The 20,221-nt window shown below is 47.3% G+C and overlaps 1 protein-coding gene across 4 annotated transcripts in view; it reads left to right on the top strand.

Moving 5' to 3' along the window:
• LOC118771296 (microtubule-associated protein 4-like) overlaps positions 1–20,221 on the top strand; it is a 54,860-nt gene that overhangs the window by 21,365 nt on the left and 13,274 nt on the right. For 3 of the 4 annotated variants that reach the window (XM_036519248.1, XM_036519249.1, XM_036519245.1), the window contains exons 4-6: positions 371–463; positions 1,831–2,049; positions 4,788–5,918. In XM_036519248.1, the coding sequence (XP_036375141.1) occupies positions 371–463; positions 1,831–2,049; positions 4,788–5,918 (1,443 nt within the window). The remainder of the gene's footprint in view (positions 1–370; positions 464–1,830; positions 2,050–4,787; positions 5,919–20,221) is intronic. The other variant, XM_036519246.1, reaches the window with a different exon arrangement.

Below are 20,221 nucleotides of genomic sequence, written 5' to 3'. Positions count from 1 at the left end.
GTTTCATATCTGGGTTTACAGTAGTGACAAGTTAATCTCTTATACATGAATCAAAATGTCCCATTTGTAGAGGAATTGTGTCATGTGAGTTTTATTGGCGCCCAGCTGTAGCTTGCATGGCACATTATTTACAGTAGATATTATCCTTTTATACAGCTGGATAGTTACACAAGCTAATCAGATTATTAAGATTCTTAGAGGGGTCTCGTTCAGAATTCCAGCCTCCCATCTCTCGATTATAAGCCTTGTGTCTCCTCACGGTCACCCCAGTTCTACCACTGTCTATATTCACACTGTTCAATCTCGCTGTAGCTCATGTGCCTCTCTCCTCTCCCTCCTCTCCCTCTCACCCCCTGTTCTTTCTCTTCAGGCCCTACTTCAATGGCTGGATTCCCTGGCCAGTGGGGCACCCAGCCATTGGTCCCCCAGGTGAAGGACAGTGGCCCGGCCGACACCTTCACAGGTCAGTATGAGCACTGTTGTCACCTTTTGTGCTGTAGTTGAGTGAGCATCACTGGCCAGGCCTACCTCTCAACAGCTGTGCACAAGTTCATTTAGACTCTTTAACTGTCCCAGTAATAACAGTTAGTCAAATACCAACTACGCTCTGTGTCCATTTAACTTGTCAAAGTATTTTTTTTTAATCAAGACTCTAGTATGTCCACTAGAAACATACCGAGGCTGCTTTAGTGTATCTAATGGAAATGTACTGTAGTCAGTGTGGATGAATAATGTGAGCTGTGTGAGTCACCCTTGATAAGGACATCTGTTAACCACCAAAATAATATGTCGTGAGGTAGTATGTTATAATAGCAGTCATAGGAGTATTTGTTTTGTATATTAAAGTGACTGTTACCTAATGCTTGCCTTGAACCTGTTCCGCGCGATTACTGTTAAACCAGGAGGAGCTTCACTACATATTTCTTTTTTTTTGTTACTGAATAGAGCAGTACCACCTACAGTCAGCTTCAGAACAACAGTGCAAATGACACCTCCTTAATTACACCACCTTAATTACAGTTAACCAAGTTATGAAACCAAATTAGAAAACTCCCTTGCCCTATTCCTAACCCTGAGCCCAACCTTAACCCTAACCCCAACCCTTCTCCCAACCCTAACCCTACCCATAACCCCAAACCTGACCCTAACCCTAACCCCTTCCCGTAATGTATATGTGTGTGTGTGCATTTGTGTGTATGTATCTAGCCCTAACCCTAACCCTAAGGCTGGTAACTGTCCGAAGCTCGAAGCAGTGACATGTCCTTGCTAAATACTGTGTCAGTGACCCCAGCGTATCCATTGTAAAAGATTCACACGGGCTCTAACATCTTTTGTGGCAGCCTGTGTTCATTCAAAGGTTTATCATGAACAGCCATCACATATCATCACGTGTCTTATTACTGTTGGTATTTTTGTTTATTTGCTTGTCAGAAGCTCCCTAATCCAGGGCAAAGTTTACGCATTGCCTATTACAGGGGTGGCAGTGTAGCATAGTGGTAAGGAACAGGGCTTCTAACATAGAAGTTGCTGGTTTCATTCCCTCTGGGGCACTGCTGCTGTGCCCTTGGGCAAGGTACTTACTCCAGAATTGCCCCAGTAAATAGCCAACTGCATAAATGGATAACATGTAAAAACTGTAACCTATGTAAGTTACACTGGGTAGGAGTGTCTGCTAAATGACAATAATGTAATGTAAAGAGATGACATATTACCTGTTTGTCCCTTTGAGTATTTTCTTCAACAGTAACATGTCCGTGTGTGTGCAGGGTTAACATGTCCCCGGGTTAATATGTCCATGTGTTCGCAGGACTAATGTGTGTGTGTTCTCAGGGTTCTCCCAGCCAGCGATGTCCATGATGGACATGGACATGGACATGGGCGTGGCACCCCTTGTGACGGCGAGGCCCCCCAGCGTGGCGGAACCCCAGCAGCCCCCGCTCCTCTTCGCCACCGAACCCCCGAAACAGGCCCAGACGCCCAACAAGCCCAACGAGCAGAGTCCAATGAGCGCCACCCTGAACATCCTGAACGCTCTGGATGCCGCTACAGGTGAGCTCGGGGGATGTGCAAAGCCGTCCTGTGCAGTCTCATCGTCTCCCGTGGAATTACATTCCGGCGTTTTTCACAGAGTCCTGTGGGCGACCCCTCATAGCAAGAGACTGTGGGGGGTCACTGCTCATGGTCACAGTCTAATTTGGGCTTAGCGGCAGGGGTTAATGTCGTTACGGGTGTCTGAAATCCTCAGTTGCACTTTTCATCAGAAGGAATGAGGAGTTTGTATAAAGTGCTTTGATGTCCTCGATGGAAAAGTCGTTCATCTTAATCTAAGACCATTCTAGGGATCCCTCTGCCAGCTGTCCCCAGAAAGAGCTGTATTAGGGTGAAATTAAAAGTAAGCAGGAACAGACTGCTCTGTCTGAATGGTTTCAGTCTTTGCAATATCCCCCACCACCTTTCCAAGTGCGGACAGGCGTTTGCAGAGGATTGGGTGATTACAGCAGGGGACCCTCGCTTTGCAAATCTGTCTGCAGTCAGAGTCAAACCCTGATTTTAGGCAAGTCTTCAAGGCTAAGTTCCTTGACTCCACCAGGAGGCGCTGGACATTGTATTCAGTGCTGATCATTTAGAGCAAAGACTTGCAGAGTCATCATTACCTGCTTACAGACTGCATGCCACAAAACCCAAACCATGTGTCTTCAGTTACTGTTTACCACAGCAGTTGACAGCGTGGTCTTCAAGCACTTGATATGTGTGAGGACTAAAGAAATTAAGACTGACTGATGGGTTTTGCCCAGCATGGCTGGGAGACATTCTTGCTCCAGGCTCCAGCTGGTCTCTCATTGGTCCAGCAGCAGAAAGTAATATCTAGCTGCCCAGGGACTTGCCCCACCAGATCCCTCTCAGACTTTTGGCAAGGTGATTACAACCTATACATATGTGTTATGAGGCAGTGTCACTACGGTATTCTCCATTACATCTTGTAATTTAAGTTGATACTTGCCCAGTAATACTTCCTGGTGTGAGTAAGCAAGTATAATTTCTGTCCCTGTCCTGGGAAATACCTCATATGTGCCCGTTTCTAATGCCAGTGAAAGTTGCGACTATCTTCTGCAAATGTGATTTTAAAGATGTATCTAGATTGTCCAGCATAGCTCTGGTTTCTAATATAGGCTCTTGGCAGGGCGGTAATGTGTCCTCTGGCAGGTTTCCAAGGCTTGCATGAAAGGCACTTTGCGCTTTCGAGCAGCGATAATGAAATATAGATGGCGGTGTCAGTTGGAACTCCTTTCTGGAGTGTGTATTTATGGTCGCAGAATCAATGAATAAGCTCAGACTTCATCCTCTTCTCCATTCATTAGTCAGGAGAGCAAGTTTTGGATTGAGGCCGCGGGTCGGTCCTCTTGGGCAGTGAATTGATACAGACATTAATGCAGTTGACTTAAATCTAGAAGCTTGATGAACGGGTCAGATTGTAAACTTCAAAAGAGATTTCAACGTAGCACAACACATGGCACTGCGGTACCCTAACCATCCTTAGACAAAGGGACCTACGCATAAATTTCTGCTATTCAGCCACTGAGGTCCTTACTTACCTTTGCTTAAAAATGAATGATACATTAAAATAATTCGTACTGGGATCCAATCGTAAGCAGGGTGGCACATACCCATTATATATGTATGCTTTCTTTCATTAGCTACATTGCATTACATTATTTATTTTTAAGCACGCTATCCAAGATGACTTGCATTGCTGACATTTATTATGCATTGTCTATTTATTCAGCTGGATATTTACTAATACCAATCCGTTTTACCTTGCTGGACTGTGTAACAGCAATGTTTCACTCGATTTGAAGCTGCAGCCCAAGTCACAAACCACTACAGTGCGCTGCCATGTAATTCACCTCTATGTGCCTTCAGGTGGACTCAGGTTACTGCTGGAACTAAAGCAGTTGGAAATGTCAGAACTCACACACACACTCACACTCACATCCGCAGACATACACACATATACACACACACACACATACACACATGCTCACAGAGACACACATACACTTATACATGCTTGCATACATGCTCATGCGCACACACAGACACACATATACGCATGGGCACGCTTGGGCATGTGCATATACACATACATGAACCTGCCCACACACGCACACCCACAGCAGGTCTGACTCTGCAGTGGAAGAGGAGATTTCCTCCATTGTTACCCCCATTCTTTTCCTCTTGCTTGTTTTGCTCATTCCAACAGGAGGTCATGGATGGTCCTCACTCTGAGTGCAGATCAGGGCGACTGTTTCCATGCCATTGTCCTATACCTCATATGCTTCTCCACTAGGGGCTCCACGCTGCCTGCTGAATGTTTCAAATAATGTTTCTGTTTGCATTGCAAAAAGTGACTTTCAGGATCCTTAATCCATAATGGAATGCATTTTATTTTTTGAAATTAGCTGAGTGTTCTCAATCTACATGCAGTGTTTGTGTCTATATTTCCTATTGTTCCAATTTTATGAAAAATATGCTTAGTATATGTTTGCATAGAGTGCGTGAAAGTGGAAATCATAAATGTATGCTGTGACTTTTGACATATACTGAAATATGTGCTATTTAGTATCTCAGAGATTATGATATGTTAATGTATATGGTTTATTCCTTGGGGGCCTGTTTGTTGATGAAGGATCATGGGATTTTTAGTTTTCCAAGGGTCAAACTTTAGAGGTGCAAGCCTCTTTCCCTCCAGTATGGAGTGTGACTCTCTCTCTCCCTCTGTGCACGAGGAGACCAAGACGACCCCTGGGCGGGCGAGGGCGGGCAGGAGACGGACTTGCCCTTCACGCCCAGCGTCTCCACGGTGATCAACCAGATGTCAGAGGAGTCGCCCGAGCTGCTGAGCCCCACGGACAGCTGCGAGCAGAGTGCGGGGACCGGGGAGGAGAGGGGGAGCGAGGGCGGGGGCGACAGGAGGCAGAAGAAGAAGAAGAAGAGGAGGCCGAGGGACGAGGTGTACGACCTGCTGGAGCCCGAGGCCCTGGAGGGTGAGATGAAGTCGCTCGTGGACAGCGACCTGCAGTGGGAGTACGGGGACGGGGGCCGGGTCGGGGGCAGGGTGAAGAAGGGCAAGAGCCGGAAGAGGATCCCGGAGGAGTGGAGTAACCCCCAGGAGGCCACGCCGCCTGCCCCCGCCAGCCCGCCCCAGGACACCCTGCTGGGTGAGCCCTGGTCCGTGGGCGCCCCTTCCAAGGAGAGTCCCACCCCTGATGTCTGCCCCTCGCTCAGCCCTGAGGTACCAATGTCTCCAGCCCAGGACCTCCTGCTGTCCGTCACAGACACGCCCGCCGCTGGCCCCGCCTCCACGCTGAGCGCTGAGCCCGCGCCCCCTCTGACCTCTCTGCCCCCTACCCACGTCCTTGATTTCCTGGACGAAGCTCTTCCCCCCAGCCCTGAGAGCGAAGCTGAGAGGGACCTCTCTGTCATCGACTCGAAAGAGTCCACCCAAGTGGATGCTCCTGTCATCCCCATCCCGTCCCTCTCCAGAGAGTCCAGCCCCACTCCCCCCCAGGCTCCCTCTCCCACCGAGAAAGCTGTCCCTGCTCCGGCCCCATCCCACATGGCCAGTGCTGATGTCGATGGGAAATATTCCCCTCCCCTTGCTGCAGAAGATGACCTTTTGGTGTCCGCCAACCACGACCAGCCCCTTTCACCGAGCCCCGCCCCCGTTGTCTGCCCCTCCTCCCCGACCCCGCCCGCTGTCAGCTCCTCCCCCCTGCCTTCCACCCTCCCCCCCTCAGTGAGCTCTGCCCTCAACCCCGCGGCTCCGCCCTTTTTCCCCAGCCTATCACAATTTAAGGAGCCCCAGCTGGAGGGTGAGAATGAAGATAAAGGGCTGGCAGACCATTCCATGCCTGAAGGTTGGTGAGAGCTGATTGGTGCCCCGGGGGCGGTGGGTGGGGCAGGGCGGGGGAGTTATCAATTTACACACTGCATGGCTGTGTGGTGATTGGTTGAGCTGGAATGCTCGCTCTGTGCGTGAGTGTCCGTGGGTCTGGAATGGCATTGTCTGGATGGGTATTTTGCACCTCTGTCTCTGTACTGTTGAGAATGCGTTTCTGCTTAAGCATAATGCCTGGGCCGTCTTTAATGTATGGCGTTTGAGTGGACGTAAACTAACCTAGCTTTGAGTCTGCAGTGTCCGGCTCTCTGTCAAGAGCTATGCTATGTTCATGTTCACTAAACATATTTTATTCCCATTCTACTCCATTTGTCTGCTCCTAACATCCTTTCTCTTTTCTTAAACATTCTTTCTCGCTTATCCTTAGAAAGTGATACAGGGTTATCTGCTGGCTTTCTAACCCTTCAAGAAATACTTTCAGTTAATGATAAACATAAAATGTGTTTTCTTCTTACAGGCAAAGATTTCCTTTCCTGTTAAGCTTGCTAGTATTAGACCATCAATCTGCCAGTGCATACAACATTTACCTCTCTTTATTGCTGAGTTTATATCATGCAGTACAAGGTAAACTCAGTGACGATCTTTTTCATTTTTTCTGTTTCTGTTTCTCTGCATCATGTCCTGGGAACCGCACTTCTGTATGATGATTCTTGCCTACAAACAGGTAAGTCAGGTTTTGCTCATTATTCTGTTCCCGGAATCTCCGGTGTGTTCTGGTACAGTGGCAACCTTGACGCAGTGAGGCGTCGGGGACAACCAGTAGCACACACACACATACACATACATGCATGTGAATACCACAAGATGAACTCGCTCCAGTCACAGAGTATCAGGCTTTTTGTTTAATGAGAAAATCAAACACAGGCGAAGTGGTCTGTGTGTATTAAGCCTTTATATATCTCCTTTTTACAGGTCATAGGCTTTCTGCAGTATGTTCATCTAAACTCCATCATTTGGGTTAATATTCATAATTTATAGACTTTCTACCAAAAAAATTTGTCAGTAAACATCTAAATGTATTTTTGTCAGAACGCTGTACTTCCCGCAGGGTTCCCTGTAGGGGAACTAGCTAGCTCTGCATCCTGGCAAAGTCGTTCGTCTTTGTTTTTACAGATTTTGGAGAGAGAGAGAGAGAGAGAGCAGAGAAGCGGAGAGTCTATCTGTGCTGTCTGAAGTCTGTGCTGTAGGCAGGTGAAGGAGGTTTTACAAGACAAGGCAGGAAAAAGAAGGTTCACAAGACACCAGGCAGGTAAAGGAAGGGTTACTGTACCAAGCAGGTAAAGGAAAAGTCACAAGACTAGGCACGTAAAAGACGGTTCATCAGCCACAGTAGGTAAGGGAAGGTACACTAAACCAGGCAGGTAAAGGAAGATTCATAAGACAAAGGAGGTAAAAGAAGAGTCGCTAGACTAGACAGATAAAGGATGGTTCGCTGCACTTGCTTGGAGGAGCTAGCATGCGCAGGGTGAATTGAAGCAGACAGCACCAGCTTTGACTGCTGTCTGAAGCGCTCTCTCACTCCTTGAAGACAGGAAGTGAGGTAAGATGGAGTACACGAGCTAAGGCATTATAGAGCTAGCATTCTTCTTTCATTTAACTGGAGTGATTATAAGTACCATATAAGCCCCATCTTCAGTCCTGTCACCAACTTAGACTGCATTACATTTACGAAATATTCTGCCCTTGTGACTGACGGTTTGCAACCCATCTGTCAGAAATATCGAGTCAGTTCTGCATTTATGAAAGGTGATATCTTCTGATTAAAGTAATGCGGTGTCCGTGCCCAGCCACCAGGTCCTGCCAGTCGATAGTCACACCAAGCTGACCATCCCCTCTTCCTCAGACTTTCCCTCCTTACCATCCCCCTAATTCACCTGCCTGGTGCTAGCCAGAGGCAGATGGGCTCCCCCCTTTGAGTCAGGTTCTGCTCAGAGGTTTATTCCTTTCACCAAGGCAGGTTTTCCTGATCGCTGTTGCTGTAGGCTTGCTCCGGGCGATTCAGGCCTGAGATACCTGTAAAGCTGTTTTGTGGCAAATTCTCTTATAATAATCTCTATACAGATATCATTGAATTAAATTGAATCGAAGGCAGTGTTATTTCAGTGAGAATGCCGGTAGAAAATGTGATATTTACATCTCTTAGCACCATCTGCACCATGGTATAACACATGGCTGTTGACATAGAGTTTATGATGAGTCTTGCCAGATGCGCATATAATTATTATGCAGGGAAGTTTTCCCTGTTTATAATGTCTCATTTTCCTTTGACGGACATGCTGAGGTTGCTTAGAGGGTGAAAAAGCTGGTTGTATGGAAGTTCTGAGCCCGAGGAGCAGACGGTTAATGCACGTCTCTCCACAGTCCAGACTGGCCCACAGCAGAGAGGCTGGTGCTGGTGAAGGGCCATCGATCTGCTGGTCCCCCTCTCGCATGCTGGAGAGCTATTGCGTGTGCTGTCGATCGATTTCACAGAGGAATTTCCGCACCGCGACTTCCCATCAGCTTACTGAACTGAAGAGGGATCCGGGTGGAGATTTAGGGTCTTCCCGTGGCCATCCCTGCCCACAGCGTGTGAGCAGCCTGGCTGCGGTGATATTTCTTTCTGACGTTCTTCTGTCGTTTTTAAAATCTCGCATTCATATTTGAAGCCTCAGGCTGTGCTTGTCATTATCAGTCACCCACCAGCATGGCTGTTCATGTGTCTGTGTAGGGTGGCGCAGATAAAAATACACACAAATGCATGTGGTGAAAAGACATCATCAGAGATCTTTTTTTTGTCAGATTGCTGTCAGTATTAATTGACCAAGAATTGTGTATTTAAATAGTAGCTGCTTTTTATTTATTCAGCAGTCCTTTCTAGCAGGCACATGGAAAATGTCATACAGGGTTGATGTGTACCTCTAGTCCCATTGTCTAGCACAGTATATGTTTATATGTGAGAGGCAGGTTAGAAGGAGCTATCTCAGTGTGTGAGCCTTCGTTTTTTTGTGCGTGACTGACTGTCCGCCTGTCTGTGATCCTGTTTGTATTACGCAAGTCTTACTGTTGCAGTTCAGATGCTAATATAATATACAGTGTTAGCTCTGATCTCATCACCCAATAGGCCAGTTATTTATAGATGGCAGTGTATGGGTACAAAGGGAGGCGTGTCTTGTCTGCTCCTTGTGTTCAATGCAATATTGATGGGGACACTTTTTCATGGGTACATAAGCCCAGAGGAGCCTTTTTTTTTTTTATAGCCGGGATCAGGCGTGTGTGACGTCACTGTGGTGGCGATGGAACCAGTCATAAGACATCATGTGCTGTTCCCAACTGCATGTTATATGTATGTACACACACACACACACATACACACAGACAGACATACACTCACACGCACATATGTACGCAGGTGTGTACTCTCCCGTGCACATAAGTGGAGTGACCCTCAGGCTGCAGAAAACTGAGGAGATAAACCGAGTTTAACGACGCTGGCGTTAAAAGCGAAAGGCCCTGCCCCCACTTTGTGTCCACCCTTCGGCGTTTTGAGCGGATTTAGACGCGGGTGACGCAACCACGCGGCAACACGATAACCGACACAAATTGGATTCTGACACGGTGCATAAATGCGACGGTTACTGGGGCAGCGCGCGGATGGAATGATGGAGCGATCTGTTACCGTGGGCCCGACCCAAATCCACCGGGTTTCCCAACAGAACATGCTGTGTCACGATCTCCCAAATGGCCATCCTTTGCTATGCGCTGTAATCATCGAAGTAAATTGAGCTACCGTATTTGCATGTAGTGCAATATGCAATTACCGTCAAACTTCCCATAAATGCTGAGGCATTTATTTGCTTTAATTACTTTTAATATTAAATTAAATTTTACTTTTAATAACTTTACCAACGTTTACTGGAGGCTCGGCGATAATAAGAGACCTGCGTTTATTTCACCTAAAGCCCTCAGGCTTCTGCAAGTTATTGGCAGCTGAACTGACCAGGAAAATTCACCATGTTTTTTTGCCAAGTAGCCTACTTTATAAACATTATACAGTGGTCTTTGCTAGCAACTCAAACAGGAATCACTTCTAAAGTAAGTTAAACATTGTCATTGCAACCTATGATGGGAGAGCAAAGTCTGTAAGAATAGCAGTATCACTGTGAATTTAGGCTACCATGACCCGAAAGACAGCTTGTTTTGTTCGTTTATGTTTAATCTAATTAGTGAACAGATGAACACGCATAAGGCAAATTGAATTGACTAAAACAACCTCATTTAGCCTAATGTAAAAATTATTTGTTTGTGTTATTTAGTTTTTTAGCCATAAACAATAAATAGGACTACTGTAAGCGTTTTAACTGCTCTTTCGTTTTATAGCCACGAAAAATAAATGTAATTTTCCCCGGCATTTATTTGAGGCAGGCATTTATTTCACTGAAAGGGTCACGCATACCGGCGATTATAAGAGGCCTGCGTTTATTGGAGACTCGGCTATTATTGGAAGTTTTATGGTATACAAACTCATTTGTTTCAAGTTTGGATTTAATGCAAAAGGAATATGATAAAGGATTAGTGATAACTATAGGGAGAGCAAAGCTTTTTACTTACATGGTTAAAATACACTGTTTTATGACGTAACACAGCTAAACAGAATTGATAAAAATGAAACCCGTGCTCTTCCATAATCCTGTGCTTAAACCCAGACATATTCATAAGTGGAATGTACACGATTAAGTCCTTCAGATTTAGTCCAGTTTCTTGGAAATATACTGTGCTTTTCTGCCAGGAAGGGAGTTCTAAAAAGTCTGATGCACTCTCAGAATATTTAATTGTGGATGAGCTTAGATTGGAAATTTATCAGATGTGGGCAAAATGGATCTCCCAGAGGCAACACATGAATATTGAATGATAATGAGCTCAGAACTAGGGCATTCGGCGCTGATACCAGCCGTTTACGACGAAATGACTTATTTGAGGTGTGAATCTACTGCTAAATAGGTGGGGCTGCCCACACACGCGCACACACACACACACACACACACACAAATATACACACTCCTGTTTATTGACTGCAATGGCTTAGAAAGGGTTGTATTCATGAGTACAAAGTGTGCCGGTGCCACACCGATCGAAGCACAACAGTAACATAAATATTTAACTCAGTGCGGATACTGGGCCTTCAAACTGTGGAGAATGCTAGCAAACCCTCCAATCAGTCCACTGTCCCAAGGCTCAGAATCAGATAAACTAATAAACCAGTGACATTGTATGCAATTAGTCGTTTAATACTATTTTTTTTTTAGTTCCAGTATTCTTCAGTTGGATTGAGTTCTATTGTTAGTGGAGACAACAGGAAATCTGTCAAGTGATGCATTTATGTCAAAAGGCCCGTTGATTTAAAAAATGGCTGCCCTATCCTACAGTAAGTACAGAGCTGTCGGTGGAGAGCCTGCTCTGTGTATTCTGATTGGCTGATGGCTGATCTTTACACACACAGACACACACATTCAGTCTGAGACTCATCAGTTTGTCAGTATCAATAAAACAGTACTGTAGTAGCTGATGTCAAACTCTGTGTGAGTGTTGAATGGAGAGACACTGACCACAGCAATAGAGAGCTTTGTTGCTAGCTCAGGAAGAGTGAGACTTTGTTGACTGAGCCATTCCCTGTTTTCCTTCATGCCACTAAATGTATCCTGTGAAGACGAATGTACCGACATAGCCAGCATTTGTGTTTGTAACATGGTAAGAAGGCCTCGTGACACGTAATGCGACTGTCTAAAGCTCCGCCCTCTTGGCTGCACCCCTGTAGTTTTAGCTCCAGATTGAGAGTGGGCGGTTATGTAATGGAGGCACATTAAAGTTTGAGGAAAAAGCGAGCGTGTGTTTGCAGAGGGAAACATAGTGTACTAGCAGCAAAGACACACACACATACATATGCACACACATACTCACACAGCATACTCACACATACAGAGAGAGAGACTGGCACATGCTACTGCACAGAGGTGCACATACACATCTGGTTGAGTGTTCGTACATTACTGGGACCACATTAATGATACAGTCAGAGGAAAGAATGCAGAGGAGGCAGGTCTGTAAGTCTTTAATCAGGGAGAAATATGACAGCTGCCACTCCAATATTATGCAAGGAGTGCAGCTCAAGTCTGAACTGATCATATGGTTGTGCTCCAAACAAATATTTACTCTCCTGTGCTGGGGAAACATCCCAGTTGTTTGTGCTTGAGACAGGTGGGCATTCAGGATACCCAGTCTCATGTTGTCTTAGAATTGTTGTACAGAGATTGTTTATCCTGTATGCTAAGTGGCTTCCCCTTCCAGTCACTATTAAAAGGAGTTCCACTGATGGAATTTTGACTTCAATAATGGCACAGACTGATATTTAAAAGTAACACACGGAGACCACCATCTTGCTTAGTACAGTGTCTTTGCTGTCGGGGCGATGAGATCTGTGTCAGCAATTAGCCAGCCTCCTCTGTGACATTGCTTGATGTAGTGTACGTTGTCATGCCCTAATTATTGTTTTCATCTGTAAATTGTGGGTGACATGTAGCTGCCAGTCACGAGCAGATGGCCAGCTCTTCTGCCGCAGAGCATGCTTCATGTAGCTGCTGTTTATTTAAAATAATTACTGGCTGTGTGGGACGCAGAGGATGACAGGCCGGTTCCATACGTTCCCATTGCAAACATATTAACATTTTGGCGGTGGATCGTTTGTGATTACAGCCCTCTTCCCTGGAGCCGAAGGTTGTGGATTTGAACGTTCTTGTTATCGTTTCTCGGTGCTTCACTCCAGAAAATAACTTTTTTGGCACATGGCGTTACAGACGGTACCAGAAGCAATGTTGTAGAACGGTGTAGTAATACAATTTGAATTGAACAATTGTGTTTGCCGTGCCTAAGTTAATGATAACAGTAATCTTCCCAAAACAAGGTATTTTCCCCCTCGCTGATTAGAATGCCTGTTTGCACTCTTTTCTCTTGTGGTGTTTCTATGACAACGTGCTGGTCTGCTTCCCAGCGTGTCCATAAGCAGAGGCTGTAAACTGCAGATCTTAATGCGGGTTTGAGCAGCGTGGATGAGAAATGGTGGCTTAAGCCTCTTTGTGTCCTTCCCCAGTCTGAGAGATGTTTGTCAAGGTTCAGCCCCTCCCACTCCAGTGAACTGAGGGGGAAAGGGGGCGTGCTTCTGTGAGCTGATTGACACTGACTTTGGGGTTCACTGATGTCAACATGGTATTGAAATGCCTGGTTTTTCCACCCTCCCCAATGTCTCTGGGATGTGGTTTGTCTGTTTTTATGTGAGAGTGACTTAAATTAAGTTTATTGTGTATTTAGTGTGTGTGGGTGTGTCTGTCTGACTGTGTGTGCTTACGTGTGTCTGTTTGTTTATGTCTGTGTGTGTGTGTGTGTGTGTGTCTGTCTGTGCTTATGTTTGTGTGTGTGTGAGCACACGTGCACGATCTTGTAGTGTAAACATCGCCATCATTAGAGCTTAAATGACGGGCATCATTTTTGTATGGCAGGGGGCAGGTTGTTCTGCTGTCTCTCTCGTGTCTGGTGGATTCAAGCCCCTATAACAAACAAAGAGCTCCACACTGCACCCCCTCGACCCCCCCCACACAGGCAGAGGGATGTGGAGAGAGCCAGGCTTTCTGTCAGTGATGGAGAAGCAGGAGGCAGCGTTCGTTTGAGTAAAGCTGCTCCCCAGCAGGCACTGGAGAGGAATGGCTTAAACTCGACTGCGAAACCCAGGGAAAAAGCCGTCGTAGAGGGTCGTGGCGAAGTGCTGCACCAGGTGGAACTGTGGGATGTGTGTCACGTCGAGCGTCCGAGCCCCCATCTGGCGGGAGAGACTTGGCCACGGTCCAGACGGAGAGGCAGAGAGAGAAAGAGAGAGGGAGAGAGAGTCTTGGCAGAGAGAGGACAGCGAGGGGGAGCGGGGGAGGACCGCTCCGGCTGCCAGGGGAGGGAGAGTTGTGACTGCGTCGGCCAATGGGGAGGTGCGGCGGAGTCACGTGACCTGAGTCACGGCGAGGCGCGGTGGGGGGGGGGGGGGGGGTGCACATCTCGCTCGCCGTGAGAGCGAAAAGGCACAAGGAGGAGAGCAGCTCGCACGCAGTCACAACCTCACAGCACCACAAAACCGAGGAAGACGCAGAGAGAAAAAAGAGAGCAGTGAAGAGCAGAGAGAGAAAGAGAGCGAGGGGAAAGGATGTCTTACCTCTCCGACCAGCGGCCGAGGTCTCCGTTCTCGGAGTACAGCGAGCTGTGCAAGGCACCCGCCTTGCCGACGTCGCAGGCCCCCCAGGTCTGGGAGTGGCAGCAAGGTGAGACGGGGGGCCGCGGGACACTGGGGGCCGGCAGGCTGACCGACGAAGACAAGCGGGGCTTTTACGACGGGCCACCGGGGGGCGACGTGGAGCCGGGGCTGAAGGCGCCAGGTCGGCTGGGCAGCACTGGGGACAGTCCTGAGAGCCCTTACTTCTCCTCCCCCTCGCCCGCCTCGCCCGGGAAGCCGCCCGGCTCGCCGGATGGGGCGTCGTCAGCCTCGCCCAGGTCGCCCACCCGCCCGGCGAGTGCGTTGCCCGCCATGGTCTTAAGTGCGCCGGCCCCGGGCAACTCGTGGAGCCCTTCTGGCAGCGGCCCGATCGGATCGGGCGCGAAGCCGACCCCCGCGGCCGGTTCCGCCGTGAGGCACTGCCTCACCGTATCTGAGGAGCTGCCGCCCACCCCGCCCCCAACCCAGTCTGCCCCCGCCCCCGCGAAGGACCCCCAGCAGGGGGCGGAGCTGAACCCCCTGCAGATGGATTGTGGGAGTTTTGCGCACTCTGCTTTGAGTAGCGTCCCCAAGGTCACTCCTTCGGGCACCCTGCCTCCTGCTGCCATCGCCAGCCAAGCTGTCACCACCAAAGCCAGCGGTGCCATGGAGGGTAGGTAGTGTTGTGCCCACCTACCGCCAGGCTCCGTGTAGGAGAGGATCACACAGGCTGTGTGGGTGTGTGGGTGTGTGTGCGTGCGTGCACGGGTCCCTACTTTTATATATGTTTGTGTACATGCTTACACATGTGTGTGTTGGCATGTGTGTGTCTTTGTGTGTGTGTGTGTATGTGTTTATGTGTGTGTGTGTGTTGGTATGTGTGCATGCCTCCCTGTTTGTGGGTGTGTGCCTATGTGCGTGCCTCAAGATAAAGGATGAGGATGTGCTAAAGAACTGCGTCATGGGGTGACCAGGTAGTTGTTGCAGATGTAATTACGCAGGTCAGGTTAACTGTAGCCCATGGCTCTGCCCTCTGTATCCCTGGCGCTTTGTGAGAGCGGTAGAGTGAGAGCAGATTTGCACGGGATGCGCATAGTTCATCGCAGAAGTAAGTGATTAAACTGTTATTTTATGGAATGTGATTCTCCCCCGTGTATGTGGTGTGGTGGATTGTGCAGGGCAGTGCTGCGGTGACACTTCAGGGAGAAGAGAGAGGAAAGCCAAGGAGAATCTGTCTGTTTGTGTTGTCTGTCTGTCCGTCCTTATGTGCTTTATCTGTCTGTCTGTCTGTGTGTGCGTGGCTGTGTCTGTCTGTCGGTGCTGTTTGTGTTGGTCTGTTTGTGCTGTTTCTGTCTGTCTGTGTTGTTTGTGCCTATCTGTTTGTGCTATTTCTGTCTGTCTGTCTGTGTTGTTTTTGTTTGTTGTTTGTCTGTTGTTTCTGTTGTGTTAGTCTGTCTGTGTTGTCACTATCTGTCCTTTTGTGTTTTCCTGTCTGTGTCGTGTGCGTCTGCATGTGTTATTTATGTCTGCCTGTCTGTCCTGTTTGTGTCTGTCTGTGCAGCTGTGTCTGCGTAGATGTCTGTGTGGGCAGCAGTGTCTGTCCGGCCGTGTGTCCGGCTCTGTCTGTCTTGTGTTGCTGTGTCTGCGTATGCAGCTTTGCCTGTCTGCGTGGCTGTGTCGGTATTCATGGCTGACTGGCTGATTCTGTCTGTCTGTGTCTGTCTGGAGGCCCATCACAAGGGGCTTCGTCTGTCTGTCCATCTGAAGCATACAAACTCTGAGCCTCCTCTTTGGGAAGGAGTAGGTGCAGACTAGCAGACAGACACATACAGACAGAGAGACAGACATACAGAGAGGGTGATGGAGAGATGAGCTGTCACATGAGACTAGACAAAAACGCCTCCACAAACTCGAGACAAAGTGATATTTGCTCTTCTGCTGTGATTGCAAGGTTGTGAATGGAGTGCAGTTTGGTGAAGGACATTGTGTGATTGCTCAGCCTCTCTGGGGGGAGTGGGCAGCTATGACACAGCAATATTGTCATGTAGGCACAGGCTTTATGCGGAGTGATGGAGTACGTGTGTGTGTGTGTGTGTGTGTGTGTGTGTATATGTGTTTGCGCAAATGTGTATGAGTGTGTGTCCGTGTGTGTGTCCATGTGTGTGCCCATGTTTGGATCTGTCTTTGTGTGTTAGCACCAATGTCTATGAGTGTCTGTCTTTGTGTGCATGTGTGTGTCTGCATATGTGTCCATGTATGTGTCCGTGTGTGTGTGTGTGTGTTTGCGCAAATGTGGGTGTGAGTTTCTGTCGGTGTGTATGTGTCTGTGTGTGTGTTCACTCAAGTGTGTATAAGTTCCTGTGTCCATGTGTGTGTCTGTGTCCATGTGTGTATTTGTGCAAATGTGTATGTATGTGTGTATGTGTCTGTGTGTGTCCGTGTGTGTGTGTGTGTGTGTGTGTGTGTGTGTGTCTGTGTGCGCTGTGTGCTGTGTGCTGTGTAAACAGGACTACTCTTCTCCTCTCCCAGTGCAGTGAGTGGCAGTAATGTTTACGTCTGTTTATGGTAGTTTGTGTTTGAGTTCACCTGGTGCGCATTTTAATGAAGTATGCGATGAGAACAGGTGCGCTATATCCGTGTGCTCCGTGGTATAAATGATTTGCCTGTGCATTGAGGCGTTACTCAGTTTCTCAAACACATCTTCCTTCCCATATCCTGTGAGACTGGGCAGTGTGGCTGATGACTGGCTGAGTTATATTCAGCCTCAGGGGGAGGTGTGGGATGGACTTGATACAGCTTTGTCTCTTGTCGATTGGTGTGACGGCATTCCGCTTTACCCAATAGAGTTCCCAGCCAGATTAAAAAGATCTGCCTCTCATTATGACATCGTTCGTTTGCAGATTCTCTCATCTAGGTTAAGTGCCTTGGCTAAGGGTACAATTCCCCACCTCAGAATCACACATGCAGTCCTCCTGTTATAAGCCTCAGCTCTTTAGCTTCTGTGCCACTCCGCTGACCCTTTCATCTTTAATAACCAGCCAATCACAGACATTCTGACCCACAAACTGGGTCCACACACATGACTCTCAGCCAGCAGCCTCATCGCTTCTTTGTCCAAGGCCTGGCTAGCTGTGACAAGAGAGAACATTCTTGACCGTCTCTGTCAGGGCCGCGCTGCAGAATGACATCATTGGTCTGTTATCGCTGGGGGGGGGGGGGGACAGCCACAAAGACTGCGTCGGGTCCAAGGCGAGTGCTAGCGTTAGCTAATGGGCTGTGGACGCTAGTCCCGGGTAGATGCTCGCCAAGATCAGCTGGCTGCGATGCCGTGGGATGAGAGAAAGGCAGAATGTGTCAGTAAGCTCTCTCTCGCTCTCCATGTCGCCAGACGTCTGCTGATCGGAATGAATCCAGGAGAACACTGAGCACATTCACCCCGGCAGGAGCGTGGGTACAGGGGATGTAAGCCACCCCCGACCAATATATAAATAAAATGTGTGTAGGGCGGCAGCGTGGCATAGTGGTAAGAGGAGCAGGGCTTGTAAACGAAAGGTTGCTGGTTCAATTCCCTGGGGGGGCAAGAACCAGAACTGCCTTGGTAAATATCCAGCTGTATAAATGGATAACATCGCTGTGGATAAGCGCATCTGCTAAATGCCAATAATGTAATGTAAAGTCATGTGTGTTATGTGTGTGTGTGTGTAGATGGATAGATATATATGTGGGTGGGACACCTGTGTATTTTGCCCCATAAACACTTTCTTTCACTTTGGAATGACTGTGTGAGAGACTGGATGTCATTTCCATTTGCCCAGTGCCTCTCAAAGTGTGCTGGCATCGATTAGGTCCAGGCAAATTTCCCCTGACAGCGAACTTCACGGTCATCAGTTGATTGTTTAAGACAGCGTGCTGCATCCCATTAGAATTTGCTTCAGGCGTCCGATGAAAGTCCTTCGAAAGGTGTGTTTTAGAATGACAAGCAAATAAGATGGGTACCGAGGTGTTTCCTATCAGTATGAATATGAAGCTTACAATCAGTAATTTACAATAGATAGCTACATTCGTAGACAGAAAAAGGGGAGTTTGTACCATGTTTACGTGAGCACTGTGAAATACTCAAAAGTATGTATTTAATGATTTATTAAGTTATTCATTTCCTGGAGCTGGTGGTGGTGGTGGTTAGGGAAGGTGGTCTGTGATCGTCTGCTGGTTAAGTGGTTCACCACCAAAAGAGTGTTGAGAACCACTTCTTTAGGGTTGGGGTTCAGTGACTCATTCAGCTCAGCCAATAACAAATTTGTCTGGTGAAGTCATAAACCACCCAGCCTTACCTGGTTTTGTCTTTTTTCCCCTACAGGGCCTACTTCTCTTTGGTCATTTTGTAGACACACTCATTTTGATGTCTGCGTCTGTCTATCTCACCTCAGCTATTGCGCAACCCTTCTTTTTTTTGTTTCTCTCTCCTGTCTCCCCCACCTCCGTATCCTGTCCTCTTCCGTTGATAACTCTCACTCATTGCTGTGTCATCCTCTTCTTTTTTTTGCAGGGGGTTGGGGGGTTCGGGGGTTGGGGGAGGGGGCAGGTTATGTAAGAAGCCTGATTTAACAATAGGCTTTTTTATCAGCTGAAGGTTCTGTAACTTTCTCTCACTCCACCGATCCCTGATCAGGCTCGGTGCTGTTCCTGTTTGTGTCCTTATACACAGACTGACGTGTGTAGAGTCAGCGATTTCTGTTGAATTGTAACTGATGCAGTTTCAGTAGCGGTACTGTAATAGTCGTTGGACCATTTGTCCCAGTTTATTCAACTTCAGATTTTATCCCTTTCTCTCATTAAATCTGACTGAGAAAGAGAGGTTTCCCTCATTTGCATGAATCCTCTCACTGTGCTATGAATTTCTAAGAAATGCCTCAAGATCTCAGTTCCATTTGCTTGTCAGTAGCCAAATTTACTGACCTGTGGCGAATTTAGAACTCTTTTTGAAATGGTGATTACTGTTTGAATTGGCAAGGAGTGCTCGCTCTCACAATGCGCAGGGATGTTGCTGTCTTTCGTGGGTATTTGAAAGAGTGCATCAAAGCATTGACTGCTCTAGGCTTTTCACATAGTTTCAACAGCATTACGCAATATTGCTTGTAAATACCAATGATCGAAGAGTGCTTATTTCAATTGGATGGAGATTTGAGATTTGAAAGCCAAGAAGGTTTGGTTAATAAGCCAAATACTGTGTCAGTATTACAATAACAAACCGTGGTTATTTATATTTACCATCTAAGTAAAACTTGTATTTCATTTTATCAGAGTGTGGCTCCTATCAATATTAATATCAGAAGAGCTTATTGATATTTGTTTAGAGGTATTTGTTCAAGGGATTTTTTTGTTGTTAGAAATTCATTCATTCAGAAATCTTCAGCTAGAGTATCACACAAGAAAATAGCAAGCGTTGAAAAAGTAGCAAGGTTGTATTTTCTCCAATTTTATTGCCATTGGGTGTTTGGTTCTTGTATTTATATCACCTTTCCTTGAGATAGGCCTTAGCTGGCATATTACTGGGAAGGTCATGAGGTCATAAGGTCAAACAGATGACTCAGAGTTCAGTCGAGGAATCAGACTTCTACATCCCATGTAGCTTCAGCTTGGCACACACAGACATATGTTCCAGATGGCAGAAGACAGTTGTGCTGCCGGGGGGAGGGGCCAGCTGTGTTGCCAGGGGGAGGGGCCAGTTGTGCTGCTGGGGGGAGGAGCCAGCTGTGTTGCCAGGGGGAGGGGCGAACTGTGCTAGTACAGGAGCACCAGAGATACTGAAGTTATAATGTCTTAGTGAAGTCTGACCACGTGTGTGTGAGCATTTGAATCACCTGTAACAGAAAGATGCCTAGTAAATTAGGTCAATTAAATTTTCCTGCATTACACTGTATGCCCTTGAAAATGATATGAAAATTGTATTTAGAGCACAGTGCACATATAAGATATCAAGTTTTCTATATACGTTTCTA

This window comes from Megalops cyprinoides, chromosome 24, assembly GCF_013368585.1.
Source record: "Megalops cyprinoides isolate fMegCyp1 chromosome 24, fMegCyp1.pri, whole genome shotgun sequence".
Taxonomy (NCBI): Eukaryota; Metazoa; Chordata; class Actinopteri; order Elopiformes; family Megalopidae; genus Megalops; species Megalops cyprinoides.
This window is presented reverse-complemented; position numbering and strand designations above follow the sequence as displayed.